We start from the raw sequence: 20,260 nt of genomic DNA on the forward strand, positions 1-20,260 counted from the left end.
TCTGTCCCGGTCTCTGTCCCAGTCTCCGTCCCAGTCTCTGTCCCAGTCTCTGTCCCGGTCTCTGTCCCAGTCCCAGTCTCTGTCTCGCTCGCCCCCCTGCTGCTGTCGGGCTACTAGCTGCTGTCATTTTGTCCCCAAAATTAAGTTTGAACGAATCCAAAGTAAAATAATTTGTTCAAAGATAGAGGGAAAGATAGATAGAGAGGGGGAGAGAGAGAATGAGTGTGTGTGTGTGTGTGTGTGTGAGAGAGAGAGAGAGAGGGGGAGAGAGAGAATGAGTGTGTGTGTGTGTGTGTGTGTGAGAGAGAGAGAGAGAGAGAGAGAGAGAATGAGAGTGTGTGTGTGAGAGAGAGAGAGAGAGAGAGAGAGAGAGAGAATGAGAGTGTGTGTGAGAGAGAGAGAGAGAGAGAGAGAGAGAGAGAGAGAGAGAGAGAGAGAGAGGCGAGAGCTTCACAATTACGCCATTAAATGTCCCTCTCACCTCAACTGTTCTAGGTCACACATACCTTCCTTATTATGGATAAATTATTACAACTCGCATATTAGCGTTTTGACAGCTACTAGTCACACAATTTCTCTCACACACATGCACACACACACACACACACACACACACACACACACACACACAGGTCAAACAGGACAAAGTATCACATAACATTCACAGGTCATTTCAAGACTTAATGCAAGGCCCTATGGAATCTGTGTTAGCTTTTTTTCAAAGCTCAATTCCATGATTCTGTCTGACTTTGTCATCATCACAGAAACCATAGGGTCTCATTAATACTGCCATCTGCCACCAGGCCACTTCTTCTGGGGTGGAACCTGTCAGCCTGACACACCCCATCCAGACACAGCTTCACCTCACTGTCAGCCTGACACACCCCATCCAGACACAGCTTCACCTCACTGTCAGCCTGACACACCCCATCCAGACACAGCTTCGCCTCACTGTCAGCCTGACACACCCCATCCAGACACAGCTTCACCTCACTGTCAGCCTGACACACCCCATCCAGACACAGCTTCGCCTCACTGTCAGCCTGACACACCCCATCCAGACACAGCTTCACCTCACTGTCAGCCTGACACACCCCATCCAGACACAGCTTCGCCTCACTGTCAGCCTGACACACCCCATCCAGACACAGCTTCGCCTCACTGTCAGCCTGACACACCCCATCCAGACACAGCTTCACCTCACTGTCTTCCTTCTGATCTGAGCCCACTCTGTGTGGTTGCTGTCTGACGTACTGAGTCAGGAGTCCTGCACGCGTGAATATTAAAGGCAACCAACTTGTGTTCGGCTTTTCTCTGATTGGCCGCGCCCCCCCCCGCCCCCACGCGCAGGCAAGCGCAGTCGTCCCACGTCCCAAATGAAATCCAAGGAGCGCGCGCTAGCGGCAGCGCGGGCAACCAACTTGTGGCTGCTGTTCCAACGCACTTGTGTTGGGCTGCGGTAGCAGTGGAGCGCTATGAAATGCGCTGAACTAGAAAGCGTAACGTTATTATGTTTCGCGTTTTTAACAACCAACTACCAGATTCACTTGTGTATAAACAAAGCCCATACAGTTATGAAATGCGCTGAACTAGAAAGCGTAACGTTATTATGTTTCGCGTTTTTAACAACCAACTACCAGATTCACTTGTGTATAAACAAAGCCCATACAGTTATGAAATGCGCTGAACTAGAAAGCGTAACGTTATTATGTTTCGCGTTCCATTGATTAACGCCATTACCTGCTGTGCTGTAGGAAGCAGAGGTACAGTAAGTTACAGTAGGTGTAGGTTACATGTTCAATCAAAGCCCATACAATTTTTTAGATGAATGATTGTGGATATAATATAGAAAACACATCATTATGATATTGTCAGAGGGAGAGGCATGACTTCGCGACAGCCATATTAGACACTCACTGTACATCAGTGTGGAACTGTAACGTTATATGTTATTTCGCCCGTGGAGGCTGCTGAGCCTGAAGCGCCAGCGGGGCGACGCAGTGGTTTATCCCCGGCTTTCGTGCGCCGCCGCCGGCTTGATACAGCTTCAGCAGCAGCAGCGGCGGTGCTCTGTTGTAGGAAGCCCTTCAATGACAGCGGCGCGCTCTCATATTTTGCGAATGCATAAACTATATCTTAAATTATGGCTATGTGTCTAATATGGCTGTCGCTTATCAATGACTTCGCGACAGCCATATTAGACACATCGCCATAATTTAAGATATAGTTTATGCATTCGCAAATATGAGAGCTCTGTCATTGAAGTGGGTGGTGGCAGCATTACTAACAGTAGCGATTTTTATTGTTTTGTCATGACCAAACATAATCCCAACATAGATAGGAGGTGTACTGTATGTCAAATGTCGGTCATGTGGTGGAAGAGTTTAGTACAGTCACACAACAGAACACCGCTGTAGTACAGTCACACAACAGAACACCGCTGGTTCGAACAGCGCTTCTGCCGCGCCGCAAGGGCGTGTGCTAGTGGATTGATTGATTGGCCGTGTGGCCAATCAGAGAAACGCTGAACGAAAAGCTGAACACAAGTTGGTTGCCTTTAATATTCACGCGTCCTGCACAGGATGCTCATTGGGACTCTCTGGCCCAAGCCGGAGGCAATGCTGACACCGGGATTCGAGACCGGAGTCTCTTGCATTGGTGACGAGCGCAATCTCCGCTGCGCCACCCAGCCGCCAGTTTGGGCAAATTAGAAGTTAATTGAAGGAAGTGGACAGAAGGTGCTCAGATGTTAGCTGGTTGTCTGCAAACAGGTCTGACTCAGCTGTAACTTTGGAGCGGTCGCTTCCAAGTTCCTGCTTATCTGGCCATTAAATCAGTATTATTCTTACTGTCTCTCTCTCTGTCTCTCTCTCTCTCTCTCTCTCTCTCTCTCTCTCTCTCTCTCTCTCTCTCTCTCTCTCTCTCTCTCTCTCTAGATTAGAAGATTGAATCTTCCGATATTACCGCCAGATTAGAAGTGGTCGCACGGTTGGCCTTGATTGTGGACAGAGTGGAGCCATGCAGCTCTTTAACCCTTCACTGCTACTGTATGGTACAATTATAGGTCCAGAAGTGGAGCTCCAGTGCTAATGGACCCAGTGGCTGAGAGACTCCGTTGTCCCCGTTTCAATTCAGCCGCCAAACTGGATTAAACATGAAGGTTAAAATGACGGGAACAGATGATGTGCTGCATGTTCATACCAAACGTGATGCATGTGCTCTATATTTATACCAGTATATCTATAACAGTGTACAGAATGCGCTTGCATTGTCACATCATAATAATAGACCAACAGGCTTTAACCCCTTCACTACCTCACTACCAAAGGGTTAACCCTTTCACTGCGACAGTACAGAAGGTTAACCCTTTCACTGCCACACGACAAAGGGTTAACCCTTTCACTTCCACACTACAGAAGGTTAACCCTTTCACTGCCACACTACAGACGCCGCTGTCTTGTTAACCTTCTGTAGTGTGGCAGTGAAAGGGTTAACTGGATTCATCAGCCAAAACCTCACGGGAGGTGAAATAAAGAGCACAGTCCTTCGTATTGCCAGTATAAATGTTGGCGTGCTCTGCTGCTGTTGGGGGGGCGACTCCTGTGTCTTTCCATGACTGTATTGACTAGCAGCTCTACGGCAGTAGATAATATCCAGTTAGGCAGTTACGCAAGTACTGTAGACGTGAAATCTGGTTAAAATGAACAAATGAAGGAAAATCTAATAACGGGGGGAAGGGGGGTTGGGGTTGCAAAAGTTGCAAGTTGGTCCCTTAACCCTTTCATGCCCCCTGATGGCAGTTTGGGCACATTTTAAATTTTTTTATCCACTTTTTCTCCTTATTTTCAATTTTTCTCCCATCCCAATTTCGTATTTCCAATTCTCCCCTGTCTTGAACGTTGCTCGACTATGCCTCCCACTGGTCGGTCGTAGGGAGGATAGAAGCATTGCATCACGTGTCCCCTCCGGTACACGAGGAGGCAGCCTGTTGCATCTTTTCACCTGCCAGCGCGGACTCTCAGTGGCGGGATGTAACGCATGGGAGGCTCACACTACCCCCGCTACTTCTAGCTTACATTTGAATATTTTTTTTAAGCTCAGTTGGCTTTGACTTTTTAATCCGTTAAATGTTTGGGCATGAAATGTCAGGTCCCAACATGCTTATAGAGACCCGCTGGCTTGGCTGGTGATGTAATGTCAAATCGTGCTAAAAGCTCTCTCTAGGAGTGAACAGCCATGTGCCGCTGAGTGCTGCTGAGTGCTGCTGACACTGATTATTCTCTCTCTCTCCCTCTCCCTTCTTTCTCTCCTTCCTATTTTCCACAGATCGAGAGGATCAATCGATTCTTTGCACGTGAGTAATGTCTTCTTGAGCCATGTTTGCAGCCTCCTCCTCCTCCTCTAAATTCGGTCTATATTGGATGTGGAAGTTGAGTTTAACGCACATATATATAATTGGATCCTAGGGTTCTCCCACCACTAAAGCAAGTCTTAGGCTGCAGCAACAACAAAACATATATGATATACTGTAGTATGATTTAGTTATAGTATAATACAATTCAAATAATACAATTATATAGTATATAGAAGTATAATATAGAATAATACATGATATAATAGAACAGTATAAATATATAGATAAGTGTGTGTGTGTGTGTGTGTGTGTGTGTGTGTGTGTGTGTGTGTGTGTGTGTGTGTGTGTGTGTGTGTGTGTGTGTGTGTATAAATGAACCTCAGTAAATATGCAATTTAACTGATAGATACACAAAATATTAGTAGTATTTATTTATGTTAATTTAATTGTGTTGATGTTTTCATTTCTGCAAAATAAGTATGTACATTTTGTTTTGTTTGGTAAACATTGCGCTATGAACAGTCTATCGGTGTACAGTATGTGTGTAGGGGCAGGTACAATAAGGTCTATCAGTGTACTGTACTGTATGTGTGTAGGGGCAGGTACAATAAGAGTTTTCTTCTTCTTCCTGTTCCTTTCGGCCATGGAATTTAGTGGATCATATTAAGTGAACTATATGTACTGAAGCCACTGTTGGACTGTAACAATTCCATGTACGAATAAATAACAATGAAAATTAAAACATTGATCTGTCACTGAACGGATAGACATCTGACGGAAGGTATTACTGTCCATTTTGTTTAACGTAACCGTGCCGCTGCAGAAACAGACCGCAGGGTGGTAACGTATCCGCCAGTTCCACAGGCTCACCTTCTCCAAACCTTTCTGTTCGTCAAAACGGCCACGCGGAGATGGACACAGTGTCAGCCCTGTCCAACAAACAGATGCTCGTCCTCGTTGAACAGGAATTAAAAACACACGTAGACGGACAGACACAATGGGGTCAATGTGGCCTTAGTCCACTAGGACTAGTCATATTACTTTGTCGGGTAATTGAACATGGAACATTTGTGTAATTCTTTTTTTTTTATCCACTTTTTCTCCCATTTTCTATATTTTTCTCCCATCCCAATTTCGTATCATCCAATTCAACCCTCCCCTGTCACGAACGCTGTTTCTTGCCTCCCACAAGCCGGCTGCAATGTGGACTAAGTCATACATAGCACAAGTCCCCTCCGGTACTTGAGGTAACAGCAGTCGCATCTTTTCACCTGCGCAGCTCGATCTCTCAGTGGCGAGGAGTAACGCGTGGGAGGCTCACGCTGCCCCCGACACTTCCTGATTCTACTGCGCAGGCGCACCAACCGACCTGTAGGAGTCGCTGTCCACAACGCCCGATCCCCACCCATCAGTTTCCCACCCCCTAATACGGCCAATGTGTATTAGTACGGACGACCAGCTAAACTGAAAGCAAATGTGGAGCGCTGGGCTCGAACAGGCAAGCCCAGCGTCTCCGCATTTGTGGCGAGCGCCTTGCCCACTACGCCACGTAGCCGCCCAGAACATTTGTGTAATTCTATAAATTTCTTCCAACATGGCTGCCTGTAACCTTTGGTAACCACTTTTGAAAGAAAATGCATCCAATTTCTGTGCAGTGTAGAGCAGGTAAAACACTGGAAAAGCATAATATTACTGTTTCACTGTTACATTTTCAGTAATAAGACACCAAATTATTACATTTCTATTGATATATTATTTTCTCATATATATTATATCAACATAGCAGCTGTTGTTTTGCACATACTGTAGTAACCATCTACACCATTGACAAACCTATCGGAGAACCAGGCGCAGACTCGCATGCTTCTGAATGTCTATTGCACTGTTGAGTTATATATCGTATTTGCTTCGCGTCCCGCTCTGAGCCTTATGAGATATCCCTTATCTCCTATGATACCTATTGTATCTCCCACGAACAAAAACACATGCACCCCACCTGTATGGGGCCCCGCCCCCATGGTGGCACCGCCCATATAGCCGTGACTCTGGTCACCAAACACCCTTCCTCTATTTTTGTCCCAGCGTAATGGATGCGTGCACCATACGATAACTAGCAGGATGAAAAGGATCAGAGTCATAATGTTGAAAGCTTACCGGAGGTTGCTGGCCCCTGGCATCTTCGACGCATGTTTTCGGCGACACGACGGGCCTATGTTGATGTTCCTCGTTTGATGACAGCACATCGAGGTTCAGCTGTACAAGACTGGCTGTCGGGCCAGCTTGTACTCAGGTAGGCCCTGTGTCTTCAGGCATGGGTATTAGTGTTAGTAATGCTGGTTTGTTTTGTTACACAACCATGTTATGTGTTGGCGCCGGGGGCAGGATGGTTTGGTGAACGTTCACTGCAGGGAACGGTTTCCAAGCTGTCTTGGGCGTGCTACTAAAACATCTAATGCTATGCTACATGCTATCGCTAATGCCGCATGCTATTACTACTGCTAATTGCTACGCTGTTCTAATGTCTCCGCCGTGAGATGTTGTCACTCTCCCTCCTCTTGCCCGGTTCATCAATGAAGGTCAGTCGGTAGCTGTTGTGGGTTTTTTTGCTGAGTCCTATTTACCTTTTTTCGGGTAAATGGGTTGACAACAGGGTAGGCCGTGGCTAGGTTGCCTAGCCAGGTATGTTACCTTGTGTTCCGGCGGGGTTTGTTGAACGGTGTTCCCATCTGGGTTGGCGTCGGGTAGTGGGGCTATGGGTCCAGCCGACATGGTAAACATGTTGCGTGTCTGTGCGCAGGCAATTGTTGTTCTGGGTCCCACATCGCCTCGCGCTAGGCTGCAGTAGTATAAGGGCAGGGCCGCCTGGGGCTATTGTTTCGTTTTGTCACTCTGCTATGAGAAGGTCTGTCTTGCTACAGTTTTCTCTCCTCTCAACCATTCATACTGACGGTCAATCGGTATACTGGGGGAGTAGTGCGGGGGGGGGGGCTTTGTTTACCTTTTTTGGTAAATGGGCTAAACTAGGGCTGGTGTCCTGTTGTGAATATTTTGAATGAAGGCGGGACTAGTTCGCTCTGGTCCGTCTCCCCTTAACTTTGTGTGTATGGGTTTGCTCATTCTACAGTTTTTTGTGGTTTAGCTCTTTTATTCATTTAACCCTTTCATGGTGCACACCACAGTGGAGGTTGCTGTTTGCAATCACCACTGGTGCTCCGTGTTAACATCAGTCCTTTGTTTTTGACATATTTAAACAATGCCCCGCCCGGCCGACACCATGGGTGGGTCGGCCTGGCGAGTGGCTGGTGGGCTGTTAAGGTTTGTACCGCCACGGTATGGAATTGGCAACGATTAGAACTGTGTTCGAATTGCTGTTTTTTTTCTATTAAGAAAATGGTGTCTGGTGGAGGGGCCTTGAGGGCCAGCCGACGTTGACACATCGCGCGAGGTTGTTGACGTTATTAGCTTTGACCCAGCCGCAAGCTATAACCGCTCAGGGTTCCCCTCTCCGCAGGGGATTTTGGTCTTCTGCTGGAGCGCGGGCGGTATTGTCCTAGGCCCTACACCGCCTCACACCGCACAGCCAGAAGAAGAGAGAGCACGGCCTCGTCAGCGGCAATGACGGGGCCCTCGACAGGCGGCCATGTTTTTCCCCCGCCAGAGGTATCCTGGGCGTTGATTTTCGACAGGTGTCCACAAGGCCGACAGCCTTGGCGGCCGAGGGATCGGCCATGTAGGATGGGTTCGGCTTGAACAAACAAGCCGTCACCGTCCTGCCGCGAGCAGCCCGCTCTCCGATCACTCCCTTCCCCAACACCAGCGGAAGAAGTGGGCTCTGATTGTTTCCTTTGGCTGCGGGCCGCGTGCCTTCGTTGATGCGCGGGCGGCCCCCCCTTTTCGCTTCTCATGGGGACAGGGGCTGACACCCAGTTTATGGCTGAGCCTGGGTCTGTCCGTGAGAATGTTGTGCTGTCAAGCGGCTCCCACACCTTGAACTGTGTTGGTTGAGCCTGGTGTTACGTCTGTCAACTTAAGTGTTGTTAGCAGGGGGGCTCGAAACCTTTTGAGGCACACAGTGCAGGCTTCCCCGGCCTCGCCTTCGCCAGGCCAGGTATCATGTTGGTGCCTCCCACTCCTGAAATATTGGCAAGTGGTCGCAGCTCACATGATTTGGGGTGGTAGTAATATCACTGCAGGGCTACGGTGTGTAGGAACCCATGGGGGCCTTACACCTTGCATGTCCGGCTGCAGAACAACTCCTTCAGCATGTTCTGGAGGGGTGTTCAGTGGGGGGGCTTTTTTCATCGGAAGCCCCCCGTATCAGACCGGCCCTTTCTGTCGGGGTTCCCCCTTGGGTGCGATTGCCTCGTGGGTGGTGTCAGGGTCAGGTGTTCCGACACGGAACGCGCTCCTCGCACGGTTCCAGGTTTGGCTACGCACAGCGGGGGGACCGGGCCAACTATCTACAGTTCCTGGTGGACCTGCGCCACGTGACGGCGGGTGCGTTGGGAGTGTCGTCACATATGACTACGGCAGTACCATATGTCGAGGTGGATGGAGAGAACGCTGAGGCGGGGACTTGTGTTTACACAACCCCACCCGTTTTCAGGTTTGGTACAGACCCTATTGTCAGGGTCTCCAGCAGTGACAGCTCTGGTCAACGAGATCCAATCTCTGTGGACGAAGCAAGCCATCGTCGTGGCGTTCTCCTCCCGGTGTTCTCTGCCCGAGAAGTCGGGAGGGAGGGGTGTAAGACCCAGGCTGGACCTGTCCCATGGGAAGGTTCAGCATTTTTTGGATCGTCTCCTACCTGTTGAACACTGTCAGGTGGGGGTCTGGTTCTCCTCCATAGACCTGTAGGATGCGTATGCGCATCCCCGATCTTCCATCCTAGGGCTTACCTACGCTTCCTTTGCAGGGTTAGCGTATGAGTACCAGAGGCTGCCGTTCGGTTTTCTCTGGCTCCCCGCATCTTCACCAAGTGCGTGGAGGCCGCACTGGGGCCTCTGCGTCGTCCGGGGTTACGGAGTGTTCTGCCCTGATGACGTTCTGGTCCTTCGCGGTCAAGGTGGATCGTCAGGTCTCGTACCAGGCAGGTCTCTACCAGCCTGGGGTTGCTGTAGACTGGATGTAGAGTACTCCTCTTCCCAGTCAACGGTTGGAGGGCTATGGGCATCCATCTCAGAGCGTGTTGTCAACACGCTCGGGAGGTTCCGTCCTAGGACGGTTACGGCGCTGTCTCACGTCGCGTTTTCACCGACGCCTCCCTCGCTGGTGACGCGTCGGGCCAACGCAGTAGGGGGCAGCTGGCAAACCATGCTGCCCGGTCTGCGCTACGTTCAATGTGTTGGTATTGAAAGCGGTCCTTCTGGTCCACATATGGTGTTGATCAGGACGGACGATACGACGTCAGTGTCGTGTATCGACAGACAGGGAGGAGTACGCTCCCCCTGTCTGCACCAGGTGCCGGGCGGCTGGCTATGGGCGTCCTCCATCTGCGCGGCCTGAGGGCTCCCCACATCCCCGGCAGGGAGAATGTGGGTGCAGAGGTACTGTCGCGGGGCGGTCCTCATCCTGACGGGTGAGGATTACGTCTGGACATGGCCAGGCAGGTCTGGGACCGATGCCGTGCCGCCAGGGATTCTTCCCCATACATCTGTTAGGTCAGTTGTTGGGACGGGTACGTTGAGGGGCGCGGGTTCTTGATCCTGATGGTGTTACCATCTGGAATGCGCATGCTCCCTCCACTGTTGCGCTTACGCGGGCAGATGACGTATGTTCCAAGTGTGGTGTAAGGCGGGGGGCCGGGACTCAGTCTCCTGCCCCCTGGATGCTGTCCTTAGTTACCTCCAGTCTCTCCTTGATAGACTGTCGGCTTCGACGGTGAGGGTATATGCAGCAGCTATATCCTCCTATCATGAGGGGTTTGAGGGGATGTCTTGTTCAGCCACCCTCTTGTGAAGCGTTTCCTGCTTGGCGCTCAACGCGTTAAGCCGGTGCAACGCTCCTTGGCTCCGACTTGGGATCTTCAATTGGTCCTCGGTCGGTTGTCCTTGGCCCCGTTTGAGCCGCTCGAGCAGGCGCCGTTGGGACAGCTGTCCTTCAAGACCGCGTTCCTACTGGCTGTCACTTCCGCTAAACGCGTAGGTGAGCTCTGTGCTCTCTCGGTACGTGCCTGTCTTTTCGGACCGATTGCGGTGTCACTCTGCGACCTAATCCTGTTTTCGTGCCTAAGAATATCCGGAGTTCCTTCCGCTCCCGGGATATTGTGGTTCAGGCGTTTCGTCCTCCTCCTCACACTAGTGCAGGGGTCTCAAACTCAATTTACCTGGGGGCCGCTGGAGGTAGAGTCTGGGTGAGGCTGGGCCGCATCAAATATTCCACAAAAAAAGGGTTTCAAGTATTCCAAAAAAAAGTACAACTGATCCAATCGTCTCAATCTTTAGCAATAACAATTCAGAACATGAACAGTTCTTCAGAACATGAACGGTTCTTCAGAACATAGGCTTCTCAGTGGTGTCAGTGGACTCATCCACAGCTATGGAAATGCACTGTGCATTTTTTTTATTCTATCACAAAGCTGTTTATTCTGGTTGCTGTGCGATCTGAGGGGGATTTGCTTTTGTTTGCCTTCAAACATGGCCTCCATCACTTCAGTCATACATTATTTTATTATGTATGCATCAGAGAGAGAGAATGGCTTCTTGCCACTGAGTGAGGACTTGGTATCTGTATGTCATATATGTCCTGATGAATTGAAAATGGGGGACCCTGATGTAAACAAGACGAAAGTCTTTCTCTGGTCTGCATCCCCTTAACAATTGTGTGTATTGAGCTGTACTGTATTGTACCCATTCTGCAATCTGTTAATACAGTTTTCAATCAATCAATCAATCAATACACATCAATTCTAGCCTCCGATCCCATGACGTAATTTATCTCCTGCGGAGTGAGGATTATAAAATGAACGTGTTTTAAAGTGTGATGCTGTTTGTCATTTTAACAGCAGATACACTTTCTTAAATTCCATTGTCCCCGACAGAGCGTGTGACGGGGAGCTCGGACGGGATGTGTTTTGCTTGGTGTTATTATAGCATTAGCTGAAAAGCTAGCGTTAGCTACGTTACATCAAATCAGATGATGGCCTGTCCTTTCTCCAGGACCTGACACTCTGTCCGTCTATCAACAATAATGCACCCACGGTGAATCGTATTTAAGTCAAGTAGCTACTGACTAGCGTTAGCTGACTAACGTTATCAAATGTCAATGTGAAAACCTTGCGGGGAAGACAAGCTAGGTCAGCTAGCTTAGCATGATAACGGTCCCGTGGCTAAAGTTGGTGCTATTCATAACCCAGCAATAATGGCTGCAGACCTGCAAGCAAAGTACAGCAAGTTCCAAGTGCCAAAGGATAAGAGTCTCTGAGGCGGAGTCTCAAAAGAGAATGTTGAATATTTATTTTGCATCGAAAATCACAACATTCGAACGTCACTACTAGCCAGAGTCTCTGCGACTGCTACAGACTGGGTAGCGAGTGCAACACCGTCTAATGTCCGTGCGGATCATTGGAGTAGGGTATATCTGCAGTGCCGCAGCCCCATAAAACGTCCAACTCTCGCGCAACGACTCAGCAAACAGTTGCGTGCGGGCCGCATTAACACTACACTTTGACGTCAAGTAGGGGGCCGCAAAATATCATCCCGCGGGCCGCAAATGGCCCGCGGGCCGCGAGTTTGAGACCCACTAGTGAGTTAGATGCGGGCCTTCACCTGTCATGTCCAGTCCGTGCTTGGGGATTTACCTCAGCCGTACTCAGGACTTCAGGGTTACCGACCAGCTTTGTCTGTTACGGTGGGGCTCGTGCTGGTAAGGCACTGTCGGAGCAGCGCCTGTCCCATTGGTTGTGCGAGGGCATTACCCTCTGCTACACGTTGGCTGGGCAGGATCCCCCTGGGGGCGTCAGGGCGCACTCCACTCGTGGGGTGGCTGCTTCTGCCGCTCTCCTGGGTGGGGCCTCGGTGGGGGACATCTGTGCTGCAGCTTCATGGTCCTCCCCGGGCCCCTTTGTAAGGTTTTACCTCATGGACATGACCGGGGGTTCTGTCTCCCAGGCGGTTCTGGGGTCTGTGGCCTTTCCTGCTTCCCGTCCTTTGGTCGGGTAGCAGGAGTGTATGGGTATGGGCCACAGTGTGTTGGGTCACACGTGGTTCCGCCTGTACGGTGTGTTCAAGGGGTTCTAGTTCCCTCTTGTTTGCATTCAGGTGGAGTTGACTGCGCCCCCCCTTCATTAGGAAGGATGGGGTGACAGGGCTCCCTGCACCCCTTGATGTGGGCTTACGGGTCCTCAGGGGGTACATTTGTCGGGCCTCGCGTCCGCTCTTCCCCATTATCTCATAAGGCTCAGAGCGGGACGCGAAGCAAATACGATATATAACGATAGGTTATGTAGATAACCTAGTTATATTAGTATTGGCTGAGCGTCCCGCTCTGCGCGGCCCTGAGTTCCCTCTTGAGGGATCTTTTCCTGGGACGGGTTTTGGTGAGGAAGGGTGTTTGGTGACCAGAGTCACGGCTATATGGGCGGTGCCACCATGGGGGCGGGGCCCCATACAGGTGGGGTGCATGTGTTTTTGTTCGTGGGAGATACAATAGGTATCATAGGAGATAAGGGATATCTCATAAGGCTCAGAGCGGGACGCTCAGCCAATACTAATATAACTAGGTTATCTACATAACCTATCGTTTTTTGTTTTAGTTTTTTGGGGGGAAAAGAAAGACACAAAAAAACTCACAGCTCCAGGTCCTGTTTTTTCTTCCCCACCAATGTTTTCCTTTCCCATTTACACTGCATTTGGGGTGAGAGGTAGTGTGATGTTTTACAGGAGTAGCCTATATGTTTTGCTAATTAGCCTATTTTATTTTATTCATTTATTTATTTTTGCCTTTCTATCTTTGCTCCCATCCCCCAATTTAGCCAATTCCGTTGAGCTGCCCTACTGTCGGTCTGGGGAGGGTGTAGACTACCACATGCTGCCCTACTGTCAGTCTGGGGAGGGTGTAGACTACCACATGCTGCCCTACTGTCAGTCTGGGGAGGGTGTAGACTACCACATGCTGCCCTACTGTCAGTCTGGGGAGGGTGTAGACTACCACATGTTGCCCTACTGTCAGTCTGGGGAGGGTGTAGACTACCACATGCTGCCCTACTGTCAGTCTGGGGAGGGTGTAGACTACCACATGCAGCCTACTGTCAGTCTGGGGAGGGTGTAGACTACCACATGCTGCCCTACTGTCGGTCTGGGGAGGGTGTAGACTACCACATGCTGCCCTACTGTCAGTCTGGGGAGGGTGTAGACTACCACATGCTGCCCTACTGTCAGTCTGGGGAGGGTGTAGACTACCACATGCTGCCCTACTGTCGGTCTGGGGAGGGTGTAGACTACCACATGCTGCCCTACTGTCGGTCTGGGGAGGGTGTAGACTACCACATGCTGCCCTACTGTCAGTCTGGGGAGGGTGTAGACTACCACATGCTGGCCTACTGTCGGTCTGGGGAGGGTGTAGACTACCACATGCTGTCCTACTGTCAGTCTGGGGAGGGTGTAGACTACCACATGCTGCCCTACTGTCGGTCTGGGGAGGGTATAGACTACCACATGCTGCCCTACTGTCAGTCTGGGGAGGGTGTAGACTACAACATGCTGCCCTACTGTCGTCTGGGGAGGGTGTAGACTACCACATGCTGCCCTACTGTCGGTCTGGGGAGGGTGTAGACTACCACATGCTGCCCTACTGTCAGTCTGGGGAGGGTGTAGACTACCACATGTTGCCCTACTGTCAGTCTGGGGAGGGTGTAGACTACCACATGCTGCCCTACTGTCAGTCTGGGGAGGGTGTAGACTACCACATGCTGCCTACTGTCAGTCTGGGGAGGGTGTAGATGTTTTACAGGAGTAGCCTATATGTTTTGCTAATTAGCCTATTTTATTTTATTCATTTATTTATTTTTGCCTTTCTATCTTTGCTCCCATCCCCCAATTTAGCCAATTCCGTTGAGCTGCCCTACTGTCGGTCTGGGGAGGGTGTAGACTACCACATGCTGCCCTACTGTCAGTCTGGGGAGGGTGTAGACTACCACATGCTGCCCTACTGTCAGTCTGGGGAGGGTGTAGACTACCACATGCTGCCCTACTGTCAGTCTGGGGAGGGTGTAGACTACCACATGCTGCCCTACTGTCAGTCTGGGGAGGGTGTAGACTACCACATGCTGCCTACTGTCAGTCTGGGGAGGTAGTGTGATGTTTTACAGGAGTAGCCTATATGTTTTGCTAATTAGCCTATTTTATTTTATTCATTTATTTATTTTTGCCTTTCTATCTTTGCTCCCATCCCCCAATTTAGCCAATTCAGCCCGCTCTCCGATCACTCCCTTCCCCAACACCAGCGGAAGAAGTGGGCTCTGATTGTTTCCTTTGGCTGCGGGCCGCGTGCCTTCGTTGATGCGCGGGCGGCCCCCCCTTTTCGCTTCTCATGGGGACAGGGGCTGACACCCAGTTTATGGCTGAGCCTGGGTCTGTCCGTGAGAATGTTGTGCTGTCAAGCGGCTCCCACACCTTGAACTGTGTTGGTTGAGCCTGGTGTTACGTCTGTCAACTTAAGTGTTGTTAGCAGGGGGGCTCGAAACCTTTTGAGGCACACAGTGCAGGCTTCCCCGGCCTCGCCTTCGCCAGGCCAGGTATCATGTTGGTGCCTCCCACTCCTGAAATATTGGCAAGTGGTCGCAGCTCACTGCAGGGCTACGGTGTGTAGGAACCCATGGGGGCCTTACACCTTGCATGTCCGGCTGCAGAACAACTCCTTCAGCATGTTCTGGAGGGGTGTTCAGTGGGGGGGCTTTTTTCATCGGAAGCCCCCCGTATCAGACCGGCCCTTTCTGTCGGGGTTCCCCCTTGGGTGCGATTGCCTCGTGGGTGGTGTCAGGGTCAGGTGTTCCGACACGGAACGCGCTCCTCGCACGGTTCCAGGTTTGGCTACGCACAGCGGGGGGACCGGGCCAACTATCTACAGTTCCTGGTGGACCTGCGCCACGTGACGGCGGGTGCGTTGGGAGTGTCGTCACATATGACTACGGCAGTACCATATGTCGAGGTGGATGGAGAGAACGCTGAGGCGGGGACTTGTGTTTACACAACCCCACCCGTTTTCAGGTTTGGTACAGACCCTATTGTCAGGGTCTCCAGCAGTGACAGCTCTGGTCAACGAGATCCAATCTCTGTGGACGAAGCAAGCCATCGTCGTGGCGTTCTCCTCCCGGTGTTCTCTGCCCGAGAAGTCGGGAGGGAGGGGTGTAAGACCCAGGCTGGACCTGTCCCATGGGAAGGTTCAGCATTTTTTGGATCGTCTCCTACCTGTTGAACACTGTCAGGTGGGGGTCTGGTTCTCCTCCATAGACCTGTAGGATGCGTATGCGCATCCCCGATCTTCCATCCTAGGGCTTACCTACGCTTCCTTTGCAGGGTTAGCGTATGAGTACCAGAGGCTGCCGTTCGGTTTTCTCTGGCTCCCCGCATCTTCACCAAGTGCGTGGAGGCCGCACTGGGGCCTCTGCGTCGTCCGGGGTTACGGAGTGTTCTGCCCTGATGACGTTCTGGTCCTTCGCGGTCAAGGTGGATCGTCAGGTCTCGTACCAGGCAGGTCTCTACCAGCCTGGGGTTGCTGTAGACTGGATGTAGAGTACTCCTCTTCCCAGTCAACGGTTGGAGGGCTATGGGCATCCATCTCAGAGCGTGTTGTCAACACGCTCGGGAGGTTCCGTCCTAGGACGGTTACGGCGCTGTCTCACGTCGCGTTTTCACCGACGCCTCCCTCGCTGGTGACGCGTCGGGCCAACGCAGTAGGGGGCAGCTGGCAAACCATGCTGCCCGGTCTGCGCTACGTTCAATGTGTTGGTATTGAAAGCGGTCCTTCTGGTCCACATATGGTGTTGATCAGGACGGACGATACGACGTCAGTGTCGTGTATCGACAGACAGGGAGGAGTACGCTCCCCCTGTCTGCACCAGGTGCCGGGCGGCTGGCTATGGGCGTCCTCCATCTGCGCGGCCTGAGGGCTCCCCACATCCCCGGCAGGGAGAATGTGGGTGCAGAGGTACTGTCGCGGGGCGGTCCTCATCCTGACGGGTGAGGATTACGTCTGGACATGGCCAGGCAGGTCTGGGACCGATGCCGTGCCGCCAGGGATTCTTCCCCATACATCTGTTAGGTCAGTTGTTGGGACGGGTACGTTGAGGGGCGCGGGTTCTTGATCCTGATGGTGTTACCATCTGGAATGCGCATGCTCCCTCCACTGTTGCGCTTACGCGGGCAGATGACGTATGTTCCAAGTGTGGTGTAAGGCGGGGGGCCGGGACTCAGTCTCCTGCCCCCTGGATGCTGTCCTTAGTTACCTCCAGTCTCTCCTTGATAGACTGTCGGCTTCGACGGTGAGGGTATATGCAGCAGCTATATCCTCCTATCATGAGGGGTTTGAGGGGATGTCTTGTTCAGCCACCCTCTTGTGAAGCGTTTCCTGCTTGGCGCTCAACGCGTTAAGCCGGTGCAACGCTCCTTGGCTCCGACTTGGGATCTTCAATTGGTCCTCGGTCGGTTGTCCTTGGCCCCGTTTGAGCCGCTCGAGCAGGCGCCGTTGGGACAGCTGTCCTTCAAGACCGCGTTCCTACTGGCTGTCACTTCCGCTAAACGCGTAGGTGAGCTCTGTGCTCTCTCGGTACGTGCCTGTCTTTTCGGACCGATTGCGGTGTCACTCTGCGACCTAATCCTGTTTTCGTGCCTAAGAATATCCGGAGTTCCTTCCGCTCCCGGGATATTGTGGTTCAGGCGTTTCGTCCTCCTCCTCACACTAGTGCAGGGGTCTCAAACTCAATTTACCTGGGGGCCGCTGGAGGTAGAGTCTGGGTGAGGCTGGGCCGCATCAAATATTCCACAAAAAAAGTACAACTGATCCAATCGTCTCAATCTTTAGCAATAACAATTCAGAACATGAACAGTTCTTCAGAACATGAACGGTTCTTCAGAACATAGGCTTCTCAGTGGTGTCAGTGGACTCATCCACAGCTATGGAAATGCACTGTGCATTTTTTTTATTCTATCACAAAGCTGTTTATTCTGGTTGCTGTGCGATCTGAGGGGGATTTGCTTTTGTTTGCCTTCAAACATGGCCTCCATCACTTCAGTCATACATTATTTTATTATGTATGCATCAGAGAGAGAGAATGGCTTCTTGCCACTGAGTGAGGACTTGGTATCTGTATGTCATATATGTCCTGATGAATTGAAAATGGGGGACCCTGATGTAAACAAGACGAAAGTCTTTCTCTGGTCTGCATCCCCTTAACAATTGTGTGTATTGAGCTGTACTGTATTGTACCCATTCTGCAATCTGTTAATACAGTTTTCAATCAATCAATCAATCAATACACATCAATTCTAGCCTCCGATCCCATGACGTAATTTATCTCCTGCGGAGTGAGGATTATAAAATGAACGTGTTTTAAAGTGTGATGCTGTTTGTCATTTTAACAGCAGATACACTTTCTTAAATTCCATTGTCCCCGACAGAGCGTGTGACGGGGAGCTCGGACGGGATGTGTTTTGCTTGGTGTTATTATAGCATTAGCTGAAAAGCTAGCGTTAGCTACGTTACATCAAATCAGATGATGGCCTGTCCTTTCTCCAGGACCTGACACTCTGTCCGTCTATCAACAATAATGCACCCACGGTGAATCGTATTTAAGTCAAGTAGCTACTGACTAGCGTTAGCTGACTAACGTTATCAAATGTCAATGTGAAAACCTTGCGGGGAAGACAAGCTAGGTCAGCTAGCTTAGCATGATAACGGTCCCGTGGCTAAAGTTGGTGCTATTCATAACCCAGCAATAATGGCTGCAGACCTGCAAGCAAAGTACAGCAAGTTCCAAGTGCCAAAGGATAAGAGTCTCTGAGGCGGAGTCTCAAAAGAGAATGTTGAATATTTATTTTGCATCGAAAATCACAACATTCGAACGTCACTACTAGCCAGAGTCTCTGCGACTGCTACAGACTGGGTAGCGAGTGCAACACCGTCTAATGTCCGTGCGGATCATTGGAGTAGGGTATATCTGCAGTGCCGCAGCCCCATAAAACGTCCAACTCTCGCGCAACGACTCAGCAAACAGTTGCGTGCGGGCCGCATTAACACTACACTTTGACGTCAAGTAGGGGGCCGCAAAATATCATCCCGCGGGCCGCAAATGGCCCGCGGGCCGCAAATGGCCCGCGGGCCGCGAGTTTGAGACCCACTAGTGAGTTAGATGCGGGCCTTCACCTGTCATGTCCAGTCCGTGCTTGGGGATTTACCTCAGCCGTACTCAGGACTTCAGGGTTACCGACCAGCTTTGTCTGTTACGGTGGGGCTCGTGCTGGTAAGGCACTGTCGGAGCAGCGCCTGTCCCATTGGTTGTGCGAGGGCATTACCCTCTGCTACACGTTGGCTGGGCAGGATCCCCCTGGGGGCGTCAGGGCGCACTCCACTCGTGGGGTGGCTGCTTCTGCCGCTCTCCTGGGTGGGGCCTCGGTGGGGGACATCTGTGCTGCAGCTTCATGGTCCTCCCCGGGCCCCTTTGTAAGGTTTTACCTCATGGACATGACCGGGGGTTCTGTCTCCCAGGCGGTTCTGGGGTCTGTGGCCTTTCCTGCTTCCCGTCCTTTGGTCGGGTAGCAGGAGTGTATGGGTATGGGCCACAGTGTGTTGGGTCACACGTGGTTCCGCCTGTACGGTGTGTTCAAGGGGTTCTAGTTCCCTCTTGTTTGCATTCAGGTGGAGTTGACTGCGCCCCCCCCTTCATTAGGAAGGATGGGGTGACAGGGCTCCCCGCACCCCTTGATGTGGGCTTACGGGTCCTCAGGGGGTACATTTGTCGGGCCTCGCGTCCGCTCTTCCCCATTATCTCATAAGGCTCAGAGCGGGACGCGAAGCAAATACGATATATAACGATAGGTTATGTAGATAACCTAGTTATATTAGTATTGGCTGAGCGTCCCGCTCTGCGCGGCCCTGAGTTCCCTCTTGAGGGATCTTTTCCTGGGACGGGTTTTGGTGAGGAAGGGTGTTTGGTGACCAGAGTCACGGCTATATGGGCGGTGCCACCATGGGGGCGGGGCCCCATACAGGTGGGGTGCATGTGTTTTTGTTCGTGGGAGATACAATAGGTATCATAGGAGATAAGGGATATCTCATAAGGCTCAGAGCGGGACGCTCAGCCAATACTAATATAACTAGGTTATCTACATAACCTATCGTTTTTTGTTTTAGTTTTTTGGGGGGAAAAGAAAGACACAAAAAAACTCACAGCTCCAGGTCCTGTTTTTTCTTCCCCACCAATGTTTTCCTTTCCCATTTACACTGCATTTGGGGTGAGAGGTAGTGTGATGTTTTACAGGAGTAGCCTATATGTTTTGCTAATTAGCCTATTTTATTTTATTCATTTATTTATTTTTGCCTTTCTATCTTTGCTCCCATCCCCCAATTTAGCCAATTCCGTTGAGCTGCCCTACTGTCGGTCTGGGGAGGGTGTAGACTACCACATGCTGCCCTACTGTCAGTCTGGGGAGGGTGTAGACTACCACATGCTGCCCTACTGTCAGTCTGGGGAGGGTGTAGACTACCACATGCTGCCCTACTGTCAGTCTGGGGAGGGTGTAGACTACCACATGTTGCCCTACTGTCAGTCTGGGGAGGGTGTAGACTACCACATGCTGCCCTACTGTCAGTCTGGGGAGGGTGTAGACTACCACATGCAGCCTACTGTCAGTCTGGGGAGGGTGTAGACTACCACATGCTGCCCTACTGTCGGTCTGGGGAGGGTGTAGACTA

The 20,260-nt window shown here is 51.1% G+C and overlaps 1 protein-coding gene across 1 annotated transcript in view; it reads left to right on the forward strand.

Moving 5' to 3' along the window:
- The window catches only part of LOC311231764 (myosin-10-like), a gene marked incomplete at its 3' end in the record, with an annotated part of 144,919 nt that overhangs the window by 86,993 nt on the left and 37,666 nt on the right, over nucleotides 1-20,260 (forward strand). Inside the window, exon 4 of the mRNA XM_084318387.1 lies at nucleotides 4,327-4,354. Coding sequence (XP_084174513.1) covers nucleotides 4,327-4,354 — 28 coding nt within the window. The remainder of the gene's footprint in view (nucleotides 1-4,326; nucleotides 4,355-20,260) is intronic.

Source organism: Notolepis coatsorum (assembly GCF_963971535.1).
Source record: "Notolepis coatsorum genome assembly, chromosome: 7".
Lineage (NCBI taxonomy): Eukaryota > Metazoa > Chordata > Actinopteri > Aulopiformes > Paralepididae > Notolepis > Notolepis coatsorum.